Below are 12,574 nucleotides of genomic sequence, written 5' to 3'. Positions count from 1 at the left end.
TGCCTGTAGTCCCAGCTACTCGGGAGGCTGAGGCAGGAGGATTGCTTGAGCGAGGAGTTCATCCTGCAGTGAGTTACAATGGCGCCACTGCACTCCACTCTGGACAACAGAGTGAGACCCTGTCTTAAATGCAGACATTGCTGGTGGCCCTCAGAGGCACAGTGGCCCCCACGGAGCACCCCTATCCCAGTCCTGTGCTCTCCATGCCTGGCTGCACAGCACAGCCTCCTGGGAACAAAAAAAACAGCAAACCACAGGTCCCTGGGCCTCACTGCATCGGAGTCTCTGGGGAGGCCCGGACGTGTGACTGTGAACGCTGCCTGGGGAGATCGTGGTGGTCGATCTAGGACTACAGCGAAACCCAGTCCCAGGTACACTTTAGAAAGGTGGACTTCACGGTGTATCAGTTATACCTCAAAGCTGCAATTCGAAATCAAGGAGCTCCCAGGTTATGCTGACATAGCCACCCAGCATGTGCCCCCGGGGTGACTGGCAGCCTCCACACTCACGGGGCCCCAGACTTTCGGAGCATAAGGCCCCCTGGTGCTCGTTAAACACCCAGGTTCCCAGCCTCCCCTGAGGCATCGGTTCTCCAGGAGGGTCACAGAATCTGATTTTTAGTAAGTGCCCCAGGCAAGGTGGGAACCTCTGGAGTGTTCTTATAGGAGGGAACAGTCTGGGATGTTTGGGGAGGGCAGGGTCGGAGATGGGGCCTGGGAACACGGGCGTTTCCAGCAGATGCAGAGGCCCTACCCCATGTACCTGGGGCCCGTGTCTGGGAGCATCTCACAGGCGAAGGAAGGGAGACACGCAGGCAGGGACTCCCTCGAGGGGAGCAGGAGGTGGGCCTACAAAGATCCCATGTGCCCCAGAACTTGAGTGTGACACAAAGAGCCTGGAACCTTCAAATGCAAGACTACAGGAGCCAGCGACAGCTACTACGTGTTCAGGTGTGAAATAGCTAAGACGCAAAGGTGCTGATGGACTGAGAGGACAGGCTTGTTTACGGGTCTGTCCTGGGAGCTGCCTAAGTGACACACAGGAAGCCAGCCTTGTTCCTTTAAAGTCCAGCTGTAGCTTTTGACTGTTTCCAAAATTCCACTTAAAAAGCACCGTTTGCATCCATGAGGTTGCTCAAAAGCACGTGCTCAGAGCTGTGCGTGTCTGATTCCCGGGGTACACGGCAGCCGGTGGGAATGAGGGCCCGGCCCCACCAGGTGACAGTGGATGTTCCTTTCCGGCCTGCAGCCTGGGGCACGTCGTCTCAGGGCTTCGCAAACGTACAGTCCCCGATGTGTGCTGTTTGTCTCAAACACAGTGTTTTACTTTTTAAAAATATATTTGCCAACATTTTAAAATCGGGAGGATTTATGTGAAAAGCCTCACTTAACCTTGGAAAACTGGAATATCAGGCCCAAATTCCCTCAAAGCCACCCCTGGCTGAAGCGGACCTCACGCTGGGGACACAGCCTGGCCTACCCCTGCCAGCCCGAGCCCACTGCACTCCACTGGCCAGCACGGATGTGCGCACGCCCAGCTCCTGCCTGGGAGCCAGCTGGAGTCCCGGAAGGGGTCTTGATTTTCACCAGCAGCTGCTGGGGGTGTGGGCACCTGGCTGGATGCAGGGTGGGCAGGCAGGACCCCACCTATGCACTACTTTAAAAGAGACAGGCTTGTTCTGTGAGATTCTCTTGGACGAGAGGGACACTCTAAGGGCTGCTGAGTGTCCCCAGGGTCGTTTCCGTGGTCCAGCTGGGGCTCTCTGAGCACACATTGTGGCTGGCGGCAGACAACCAGGCTGTCCCTCGGGCCGGCTGCAGGGGCAGGCCCCAGACATGGGCGGGTGGGGCCACTGTGGCCCTGGAGGTCTCTGAGGGGCTTTTCACAGCAGTCTCTGGCACCACACAGAGGACAGATGAGTCCTTTGACTGGGGTCTACCTCCCAGTGAGGGGGAGGCCTCTTGGGGTGGCCAAAATGAAGATCTTTTGAAGCAACCCTATTTCTAGCTCCTGCATTTGGAAAGGTCTCTGGTTTCTAAGCCACAGCTTGTAATTTGGCAATGTATACATTTCAAGTGAGCCTTAAAAGAACACAGCTGTTTTTGGGGTGGGGGAGTGCCGAATCCTCCTGGGGAGGGCAGGAGTTGGGGGGCGCTTCCAGGGTGACCAAGGTTTGTCAGTGGCACGGCACGAGGCGCTGGGGAGCCTGCTGGCGAAGTTCTGCCCTGCTTTCTGGGGCCATTTCTCACCTCTTGGGGAGTAACACAGTTGCAGACCCTGGTGACGCCACAGCAAGGAGAGGGCGGGGGTGGGGGAGAGAAACCCTCCTCTGGCAGTTAAGTGTGTGTGTGGAGGGTCTCTGCCTACAGCCCCCAAATCCATGGAGAGTCAGAGGTCAAGCCAGCCAAGATGATGGCGAAGGGCGGGGTGCAGCGCAGGGTGATTCCAGTGTCCCTAAGGAGGCCCTGCACAGAAGGCCCTTCCGGCCAGTGCCTGCACTTCCACCTTCAGCTGTCTGCCTGCGGGCACTGCTGGTGCCTTTTTGCTGTCAGTTGTTTATACTGTAGGGTTCATGAGCTGACGGTGTTTGAAAGGGAGAAAGCGTTCAGTGACCTGCATCGGCGGGTTAGGGTTAGGGTTAGGGTCCTTTTCCCGCATCGGTGGGTTGTGAGCTGCGCGGCGGTGCAGGGTGGTCTCCATGCAGCATCTCCATTCCAACAGCACCTGAGCTGGGACCCTCTGCTCTGCAAGAACCATCTCCCCCGCTTCCTGCCTGGTGTCGGAGCAGCCGCGCTCACACTCCTCCCCACATGATCAATTCATCTGTCTTAAAACTCAAAGTCTTGTGTCCTAGGAACCCCTCTCACTGCCAGGCAAACCAGGGTAGCTGGTCACCCTATTCCGTGTCCAGCCTGGCCTTCCTGCTGTGTCCCAGGCCAGGCGTTGTCCCCTTGTGGACAAGGAGGCTGGGCCCAGGGCCTTCTGAAATCCCCCTCTGCTGGCCTCGTGCTTGGCTCCACCGCTCCCCAGCTGTCTTCCCCTGCCCATGGGGCAAGCCACGCTCCTGAGGCAGCCGCCCAGGCCCCCCCTCTCCAGTAGGTGCAGCTCCCCCTTCCAGCTTCCAGGCCTACAGGCCCCACCCTCTGCACTGGGCAGGGATTCTGCCTGCGGCTCCCGCCTGGGACCAGGCCAAAGGCCAGCCTCCCCCCACCCACCCAGGGACAGCACTGTCTTCTTCCAGGATTGCTCCCAGCTGGCCCGCTGTGGGGCTGAAGTCCCCACCTCCCAAAGCACCCAGGAGGCCTGTACGAGTGCAGAGACCCACCAGGCCCTCCTCACTCCCTGGGCTGCAGGCACTGACTCAACAACCTGAGACGTCGGCTGGGAAGATGGCTTTGCAGGAGCCAAGTGGGGACAGATATGAGGGCTGTGAGGAGTGGAGGTCCCTGGGTACCGCAGGTCCATCACGGCCTGGCCTGTGTGTGGCGACGGGGCACAGCGCCCGCCCCTGCAATGGAGGAGGCGGAAGTCGGGCCCCTCAAGTCTAGCAGGTTTGGCCTCCTGAGTGGGGGCCAGAGAGCTTGAGCCTGTCGTCCCTCTACTCTGGCCCACAGACTGAGCCTGGGGTGGTGGCCATAGCGGGGGCCAGCAAGTCCCACCTGCCCACAAAGAGGGTACCTGGCCTGTCCCCTTATCCACGGTTAAAAAAGTGGAAGATTTTACTCAGGGCAAAAGTTGCCAAAAGTATTCATCTTAGATATAGGGGTAGGGGCTGGGGCTGGGCAGTCAGCTGGGACAGGTAAGCCATGGGGCAAGAGGGGTTTGGCCTCACTTGGACACAGTCCTTGGAGAAAGAAAAGAGCAGTCCGGCAGGGGTGGGTGCGGTAAGGAGCTGAGCAGGGACTGTGGGGCCATAGGAACGGGGCAGAGACTCCGAGGGCCACCAAGGCCTGGGGGGAGCCTAGAGCCCCCGTCCTCCCCAGGGCAGCCAGAGGGGAGCGAGTGGGCCCCTCTCCAGCTCCCTCCTGGCAGCTCTCCCCACCCCCACCTGACCCATCCCAGGGATCTAGTGCACATGGAGCGGGGCTGCTTCGAGCCTGTGCAAAGGGGATGGTTTTAGTTTCTGTGAAATGGGAGAGGGCTGTCACTAGGACAAGACAGGCCAAACTAGGGGGCAAGAAGGGAAGAGGAAACGAGACTGAGAGAGGAAGGGGAGGAAGTTGAGCCGGGGGTTCAGCAGCCCCAAGAGGTGGGCCTGGGGAGCCCTGCGCTCTGCGTCCCAAGGCTGGTCACGGGGTTGTCACAGCACAACTCGTGACCTCACAGTTCGCTCTTTTCCCACCAAACCTGTGGGCAGCCAGTTCAGAAAGCGGAAAGACTCCGAACAGGCTCACAGGGGCCCTGCCCAGGCCACACAGCGCCCGCCGTGCTGGGGCATCCAGGGCGGCTCACCCGTCTCCTCGCGGATTGGCCAAGAAGTAAATACAAACAATCAGGTTTCGTTAACTATCCAATGTGTGACAGTGATTACTGGAGGAAATTACATGAAATAAAAAAGGATGCCTGTAGTAAAAATTGGTTCCCAGGGGAAAATTGGTCTTCGTAGAAATAACAGCCCCCAAATGAAATGCACGGCGGCAGGAGCGCTATTGGAACAGATTCTGATGCACTCGTTTCAGCAAATAAAAAGGAAAGTATTTTTAAAACCACTTTGTGTTGTATTGAAAATTGGTCAAGGAATTAACTTGGCTTGGTGGAAAATTCACTCTAAAACCCTGTGTTCGCCATGAAAATGCAGAATAAGGAGGACTGTGTTGTTTGTATTTATACACACAGAGTAAAAACAGCCATGGGTGAACATGGGGTGTCCCTTATACAGACCCCTCCCCTATGCCCAGGGCCCCCCACCCTGTCCTGGGCCAGGCACAGACACCCAGGTCTCAGCCGGGAGCATAGAGGGGACCTGGCGGTGGGAGCACAGGTGGCAGCTCATGGGTTGGTGGGCTCCTCAGGGGGCTGTTTGCTGGCTCGGGATTCGAGGCGCAGAGGTCTCAAGGGCCTGGCAGGCCCTGGGGCTTGCTGGGGGTCCCTTGGGTGTGGGACCAGCGGCGGCAGCAGTGGCAGAGGCGGCAGGGAAGGCGGCCGAGCTGGCATCATCGGGTGAGAGCCCAAGACGTCTGAGTAGGTGCTGGTGCGGGGGCACAGGGCTGGAGGCAGGAGAGACCCCAGATGTCCCAAGAGCACCCCTGGGAAATGCTGGCCTGATGGGGGCACCCCACCAAGGAGGGGGGGAAGCCCTGGCCTGGAAGTGCTTTATGTGCACGGCAGGGTGGGCACCACACCTCACCTGGTCCCCGGCACCCTAAACTTCCAGGGGGGTAACCCAAGATAAATGACACCAGAAGTGGGTGCCACAGTGGAGCAGAGAACACAGGGCTTAGAGTCCAGGACCCTGGGCTCAGGTCCCAGCTCACCCGCTCTGTGACCTTGGGCCTCAGCTCCCTTCACTTTAAATGGGTTAACTGTACCCACCTCCCAGGCAGGATCGGGGAGGTTAGGGAGAAAGTGCTCTGCGCATTGTGCAGGGCCCCAGTGCCCGGCACAGGGCGGTACCGACCGGAGGAGCGCACGCGCACAACTGGCTCCCACGCACGGCTCCCTGTGCCACCCCAGCAGCTGGGTGGACACCTGGGAACAGATGCCTGACCCGGGTCCTGGGGCCTAGAAATTCCCCTCAAGGACGAAGCAGCAGCCCTGACAGCTGGGCGAGGCCCCAGGGCCCTGCCTCCCCAGCTAGGGCCTGTCAGGTGATGCAGCCAAGGCAGGTAAGAGGTGGGTGAGGCGGGGATGGGGGCCATGGGGAGGGACCAGTGACCCTGCCAGGATCCCAGCTGGGCCAGGGTCGGGGGTCAGGTACTCACGGGGGTAGATGGCACCAAGCGAGGCACTGGAGCCCGCACGATCATACAGGCTTCGAGATGGGGGACACGGAACCTTCACAGCTTAGCGGACCAAAAAGGGGAAGAGATGGGAGTGGGTTGGGGCTCTTCCAGAGTTCCGTGCCCCCTGGAGGCCCTGTGGCAGGCCAGACATTCCACCGGGGGACCAGCCCTGTTTCCCAGGCCCACCCGCCCCTCCACGCTCAGCCCTGCCCACTCCTTTGTGGAAGAATGTTGCTCCCTCCTTGCCTCCTTGAGTCTAGGCTAAGGGAGTGAAAGAAGGCTTCTTTTTTTTTTTTTTTTTGAAACAGGGTCTCACTCTGTCACCCAGGCTAGAGTGCACGATCACGGCTCGCTGCAACCTCGACCTCCTAGCCTCGAGCGATCCTCCTTCCGCGGGCTTCCAAAAGCGCTGACACTACAGGCGTGAGCCCCCGCACCTGGCAAAGGCTTTCTGAACGTAACTCAGGCCTGGGCGGAGAGTGATGCTGTTTTAGCGCGTGAGACGCGGGGAAATACTCGCAAGATTGTTGGTGGCTGGATGTCAGGCGGTTCTTTAGATTCCCCGCGGGGCCGGACCGCCAAATGCCTCCTCCCCCATGTCCTGTCCTTCACCTTATTTTTTTTTTTTTGCATTACTTGAGATAAAACTCATGTAACATGAAACTAACCATTCTAAAGTGTACAATTCAGAGGCATTTAGTACATTCAGTGTTGTACGACCCACCTCTACCTGTTCCGGAACATTTCCATTACCCCAGAAGGAGCCCCTGTCCCATTTAGCAGTCACACTCAGTTCTCCCGCCCTGACCTGGCAGCCACCGGTTTTCCTTCTGTCCTAGGGATGTACCTATTCTGACATTTCAGGGAAACGGAATCCTACAATGGGTGGCCTTTTGGGTCTGGCTCTGTCCTTCCTTTCGAAGCCAAAGCCTCCCCTTCTCCCTGTCCAGCCAAGAATCACCGTGTCCCCAACAGGCCACCCACCTGGATCCCTGCAACTTGGGAACACCTTACATGGCAAACGGAGTTGGAAGAAGTTAAGGATCATGAGGAGAAGCATCCCGGTGACCCAGGTGGCCCTTGTAAGGAGGAGGCAGGAGGTCAGAGAAGAGGTGACAACAGAAGCAGAGGCCAGAGTGACGCTCCTTGGAGAGGGAGGAAGGGCTCGACCCACGGAGGCAGGTGGCCTCCAGAAGCCGGAACAGGGAGGGAAACAGACTCTCCCCGGGACCCCCAGGAGCACAGCCCTGCCTCGACTTTAACCCAGGGAGACCGATTTCAGACTTCTGATCTCCAGAACAAACTAACATAAATCTGTGTTGTTTTGAGTCACTCAGCTTGTGGTAGTCACAGCAGCTGCAGGGGGAAAAGGAACGCAGATGGGGTCCAGGCTGGGCCGTGTGCTTTAGTCGGTTCCCTGGGAGCTGGTGGAGGGGCGAGGCTGGAGGGGTGACTTCGCCCTCAGCTCCCTCCTGCCTCTGCTGCTTCCATCCGCCACCTCCTCCCCAGCCCTGTCTGGGCTGAGCCTTCCTTCCCTGGAGGCCTCTCTGAAAGTCCAGCCTGCTGACCGCCAGCCCGGCACGTACGCCCTCCCGCAGGCACTGCTCACTGGGGACCAGGTGTTTGTCTGCGCCTGACTACAGCTCCGGAATCTGGAGGCCAGAGGCTGGCCACAGGGCTCTCAGTGGCCCGGGGGCTGGCAAAGGGCTGTGTGCACAGCAGGAGCACGTAGGACACCTGGGATGAACAATGAATGGACCTGGGACCAGGCTGGAGCTGGGCAGGGCTCACCCTGGCTGCTTTTAGGGTTAGATGGCAAGTCTGTTTTGAATTAGAATCTTCTTTTAGGTAAATAAATGAGCAATAGGAGCAAACTGTTCAAGATCTGGCAACAGACAGGTTTCCAACTGATTTCTAATACAGATAGTCCCCAATTTACAATGGTTTGACTTTGATTTTTCGACTTTACAATGGTGCAAAACTGTCCCAATGTCAACATAATGTACGGTATTCAATAAATTACATGAGACATTCAACACTTTATTATAAAATAGGCTTGGTGTTAGATGATTTTGCCCAATTAGAGGCTCGTGTACGTGTTCGGAGCACATTTAAGGTAGGCGAGGCTAAGCCATGATGTTCCGTAGGTGAAGGGTATTAAATGCATTTTGACTTCAGATATTTTCAGTTTATGGCAGGTCTGTCAGGACGTAACCCCATCGTAAGTTGAGGAGCACCTGTACTAGTTAGGCTTTGTCACCCCAGCAAGACAGCCGAGACCTTCGCGATTCAAGTCCTGGTTCGCTGTGTAGGTCTCAGGAATGAATGAGCCATCAGGGAGAAGGCCCTCCCTCTGGGGTGACATCCTGGGGCCAGGCTAAGAGGTGGTGGATGTCATAAGTCCTGGCCCCTCCCAGCAAGCACCCTCACCTGCTCATTTGTGAAACACATCTCCAGGTGGCCGCAGGGAGCAAGGAGGTGGGGCTCATTAAACATTAGCCATTGTCGTTACCCTGCTCGGTGATCCCTGCAGCCCGGCCCAGCCCCTCCCAACAGACCTGAGGTGGGGCAGGCAAGGCGGGTGGCCTGGAACAGCCAAGCCTCCCCAGGAGAAGGCCCATCCCACCCAGGGAGAACACAGGGTTCAATATGGTCTCCTGAGCTCCTGGAAATGGTGGGGGCCTGCAGTGCGGTCGCATGTGGTCCCCAAAACGATCTGTCCCCCGGAACCTGTGAATAAGACCTTATTGAGAGAAAGGGTCTGTGCAGGTGTAATTAAGTTAAGGATCTTGAGATGAGATCATCCTGGGTTAGGCTGGGCCCTAAATCCAAAGACAAATGTCCTTATAAGAGGAGAGGAGGCCAGGCGAGGTGGCTCACGCCTGTAATCCTAGCACTTTGGGAAGAAGAGGCCGGAGGGTTGCTTGAGCCCAGGAGTTCGAGACCAGCCTGAGCAAGAGCGAGACTCTGTCTCTACAAGAAGTAAAAAAAAAAGTAGCTGGGCATGGTGGCCTGTAGTCCCAGCTACTTGGGAGGCTGAGGCAGGAGGGTGACTTGAGCCCAGGAATTGGAGGCTGCAGTGAGCTATGGGGACACCACTGCACTCCAGCCTGGGCAACAGAGTGAGACCCCATGTCAAAAAAAAAAGAAAAAAGAGAAGAGGAGAGGACAGTGCAGGAGGCGGCTGTGTGCTGACAGAGGCAGAGAGTGACGGGGCCACAAGCCAAGGAGCACCAGCAGCCGCCAAAAGCTGGAAGAGGAAGGAAGGATCCTCCCCGGGAGCCCTGCTGACACCTGGACTTGGGACTTCCAGCTCCTACAACTGTGAGACAATAAACTTCTGTTGTTTTAAGCCGCCCAGTTTGTGGCAATTTGTCGTGGCAGCCCCAGGAAACCGGCGCAGGATGCTTCCTTCTTTGCCGGCACGTCTAATAAAACGGTCCCCTGCCCTTTCTCACGTCCGGTGTTTAGTCCTCAAGTCAGTGGGGAGAAAGGTCGTGGGGAAGAATTTCTGCGGGCGGAGCTCAGCCCTGCGGGTGACCTCTGGACGCGGCACGTGCAGCTCCCACCTGAGGCACAGTTGAGAACTCCTCTCCCCAGAGGGGAAAACACCCCACGGGGATGTGCAGAGAAAGCTCCCCTTTTTGGGTTGCAAGCCCATGATGGAATCTGGAGTCCTGGGGTCCCAGGCAGGAGCCAGCTGGAGCAGGAGCCTCCGCACTGCAGTGACCACAGCAAGCATTCCAAATGTCTGGGTCTCCCGCTGACCCAGTGGTCCAGGGCCCGGTCCAGCCTTCTCCTCCTCACCCTGGCCCCATGCCAGGCTCTGCACTCCGGGGAGACTCTGCTTCCTGAGTTCCTGCTGAGCCTGGTTCCGCCCACCACAGAGCCTTTGCACCCGCTGTTCCCTCCACCTGGGCCACCCTCCTCCCCCTGACTCATCAGCCAGCTCCACGGCAGCTGCTCTAAGGACTGGCGTCCCTTGTCACCACTCTCCCACCGCCAGCCCGGCACCCCTTCCCCAGAGGGACCAGCTACCCCCTCCCTAGACCAGCTCTCCCTTCAGGCCACTGTTTGCCTGTTTGCAACAGCCCATCCACATCCTCGCCTGCTGGTGATTCGCTTACAGTCGGCCTCCCCTGTCGGCCTCCCCCATCATGCGTGGACCACGGGGACAGCCCATCTCTTTGGTTTCCTACTGTCTCCTGGTGCCTGTTGTGGTACCTGGCACACGGTGGGGACCCCATTTTTGCGAGTGATTGTATAAGGGCTCCCCCATCAGGGACAGCACCCATTCTGGGCCCTGCCTGCACCCCCTGGCCCAGCCCAGCAGAACCAGGACCCTGGGAAGGGTGCCCAGAGAGCCCGACACCCCTCACCTGCCAGCTCCTTGTCCATGGTGGCCGAGGGCTGAGCCACATTCTGGTTGTTCATTCGGCCTTTGTACAGGATCCCGTCCACTCCCAGGATGTCCACCTCGGCCTGTCGGATGGCCGGGGCCTGGGTCAGGCGGCCCCCTTCCCGCTCCACTCCTCTCCAGTGTATACAGAGGCCAGAAGACAGAGCGCAGCCTTCCCTGGGGGCGCCCACACTCTTGGCCTGGTCCCATGCCTGGGGCTGGGGTCCCCTGAAGTCCACCCTCCGTGAAGGAGGCCCTGGCCAGACTCACAGTGTCATAATCGATCAGTTCAGGGTCCCCGTAGGGGTACAGTGTTGACAGGTTGTACGACTTGTGCTTCAGGTTGGCATCGTTTCGGGGGCCATCACCCCAGTCCTGCTGGCAGGAGTCCAGGCTCTCCCGGATTCTAAGGTCCCGGAGCTGCAGCCGCTGCTGTTCCCTGGGGCAGGGCAGCAGGTGAGCATCTGCCCGGACCCACCCCCACCACCGTCCCAGAGGAGCCTCAGGACCGGTCCCTGGGAGAGACTGGCATTTTTTCCAGCTTGAGTTTCGGTGGCACAGCCAGGCAGGCCTGGGGCCTGGCGGTGGACACAGACACGCGGTGGGGCAGAGGAGTGAGATCGAGGCTGCGTCTCCCCAGACCCGGCCACACCGGTGGTGTGCCAGGCGCACGCGCCCGGCTCTTGGTCGCAAGGAGTCAGGTGAGGGGAGGTGGGGGGTCGGCACAGCGGTCATTATAACTATTCAGCTGTTCTTCCCCATGTGGCCAGATGTCCCCACAGAGGGGCTGGGCGCTGGAAGGACCCGTAGAGCCGTGGGACGAGAGGAGGTTGAGGGGTGGCGCTGGGACCCAGGGAGCCAGCTAGGGAAGGTTGAAACCGGAGGGTTTGGACAACAGCTCTGCCATGTACTAGCGGTGACCTTGGGAAGGTCATTTAAGTTCCCTGAACCTCAGTTTCTTCAAACGTGAAACGGGATGGTAATAGAACACGCCACAGAAGGGAGTGGTGAGGACCAGAGAAGCCAGGGCGCCTGGCACGGTGCCAGCCGGCCCAGCTCGCGCCCTGAGTGACTTCATTGCCTTTTCCTCCACCGCAGACGGCACGTTAGGCCTGCCGGGTGGGGGCTGGGAGGTCTAAGTGAGAAATCCTACTGAAGCTCTTGGCCCACAGAGATGCCCGGGAAATATGTTGGTTCCCTCGTCCAAGGCCACCTCATGTGCCTGCCTGACCCCCGGCCGGCTCCCGGACGTCACCCCTGTGGATGGCTGGCAATGTCCCGGGACAGCTTTTGGTTCCTGGACGGCAGGATGTGTCTCTGCAGCAACAGGTTCCCAGGTCCCCACCTGCTCACCTCATCTGTTGCCGCTGCAGGTACTCGTAGCCGTTGGCGCTGGCGGGGCGCAGCCGCGACAGCAGATGGGCTTTGCGGATGGTGATCAGCTGTCTGTTGGGCACGAGAAAGAGGCAAGGGCTGTGGGAGGTGCAGTGGCCAGCTGAGGGCTCCGGCTCCCACCCTCTCCAGGAAGCCCTCTCCGCAGGAGGAAGGAGGTGCAGACTTGGTCATCCACGCTCACGCGCCAGAATCATCCACTGCACGGGGCCACCGTGCAAGGGCGCTAGGGAGCCCTGAATAACCATCATAAGACACAAAAAACAATTGTTCTCATTATAAAAGTAAGAACCAGAATAAATAAATCCTGGAAACAGGACACAGATCGGTGGTCACCAGGGGCTGAGGGCAGGGAGGATGGGGAGAAACTGCTTAATGGGTCTGGGGTTTCCTTTCGCGGGGATGAAATGCTCTGCTGGTGGATACAGGTGGCGGCTGCGCAACATGTAGACGTACTAAATGCCGCTGAACGGTTCCCTTTGAAATGGTTAATTTTGTGTCCTGTGTATTTTGCCTCCATAAAGACATAAAAACAGAGTAAAACATCACAGCCTTCTTGGAGGGCTGGAATCCTTCTACACCTCAATCTGAGCAGTGGCTGTGCAGGTGTAAAAATTCATCAAACTGTACGATAGACATTTATGTGCCTTATTTTACATATGTTAAGCCACAATAACATTTTTCAGTCGTACATATTGACTGTCAACATTTTAGAAAATACAGAAAAGCACAAAAAGCAAAGCACCGCAACCACGTGACAAAGGTTTTGATACTCGTCCTTCCAACATTTTTCCATCTTTATGTAATTTTTTAAATGAAAATAAGATCATAACACACATAC

General features: G+C 57.9%; 1 protein-coding gene across 1 annotated transcript in view; it reads right to left on the bottom strand.

Moving 5' to 3' along the window:
- Positions 1-4,989: 4,989 nt before the first annotated feature.
- LOC105812968 (chromosome unknown open reading frame, human C16orf96) overlaps positions 4,990-12,574 on the bottom strand; it is a 30,700-nt gene continuing 23,115 nt past the window's right edge. The window contains exons 12-16 of the mRNA XM_012647530.1: positions 11,695-11,787; positions 10,612-10,780; positions 10,322-10,424; positions 5,922-6,002; positions 4,990-5,207 (exon numbers count right to left, since the gene is read on the bottom strand). Coding sequence (XP_012502984.1) covers positions 4,990-5,207; positions 5,922-6,002; positions 10,322-10,424; positions 10,612-10,780; positions 11,695-11,787 — 664 coding nt within the window. The remainder of the gene's footprint in view (positions 5,208-5,921; positions 6,003-10,321; positions 10,425-10,611; positions 10,781-11,694; positions 11,788-12,574) is intronic.

Source organism: Propithecus coquereli, unplaced genomic scaffold (assembly GCF_000956105.1).
Source record: "Propithecus coquereli isolate 6110/MARCELLA unplaced genomic scaffold, Pcoq_1.0 Scaffold27, whole genome shotgun sequence".
In the NCBI taxonomy this organism is placed as follows: Eukaryota; Metazoa; Chordata; class Mammalia; order Primates; family Indriidae; genus Propithecus; species Propithecus coquereli.
This window is presented reverse-complemented; position numbering and strand designations above follow the sequence as displayed.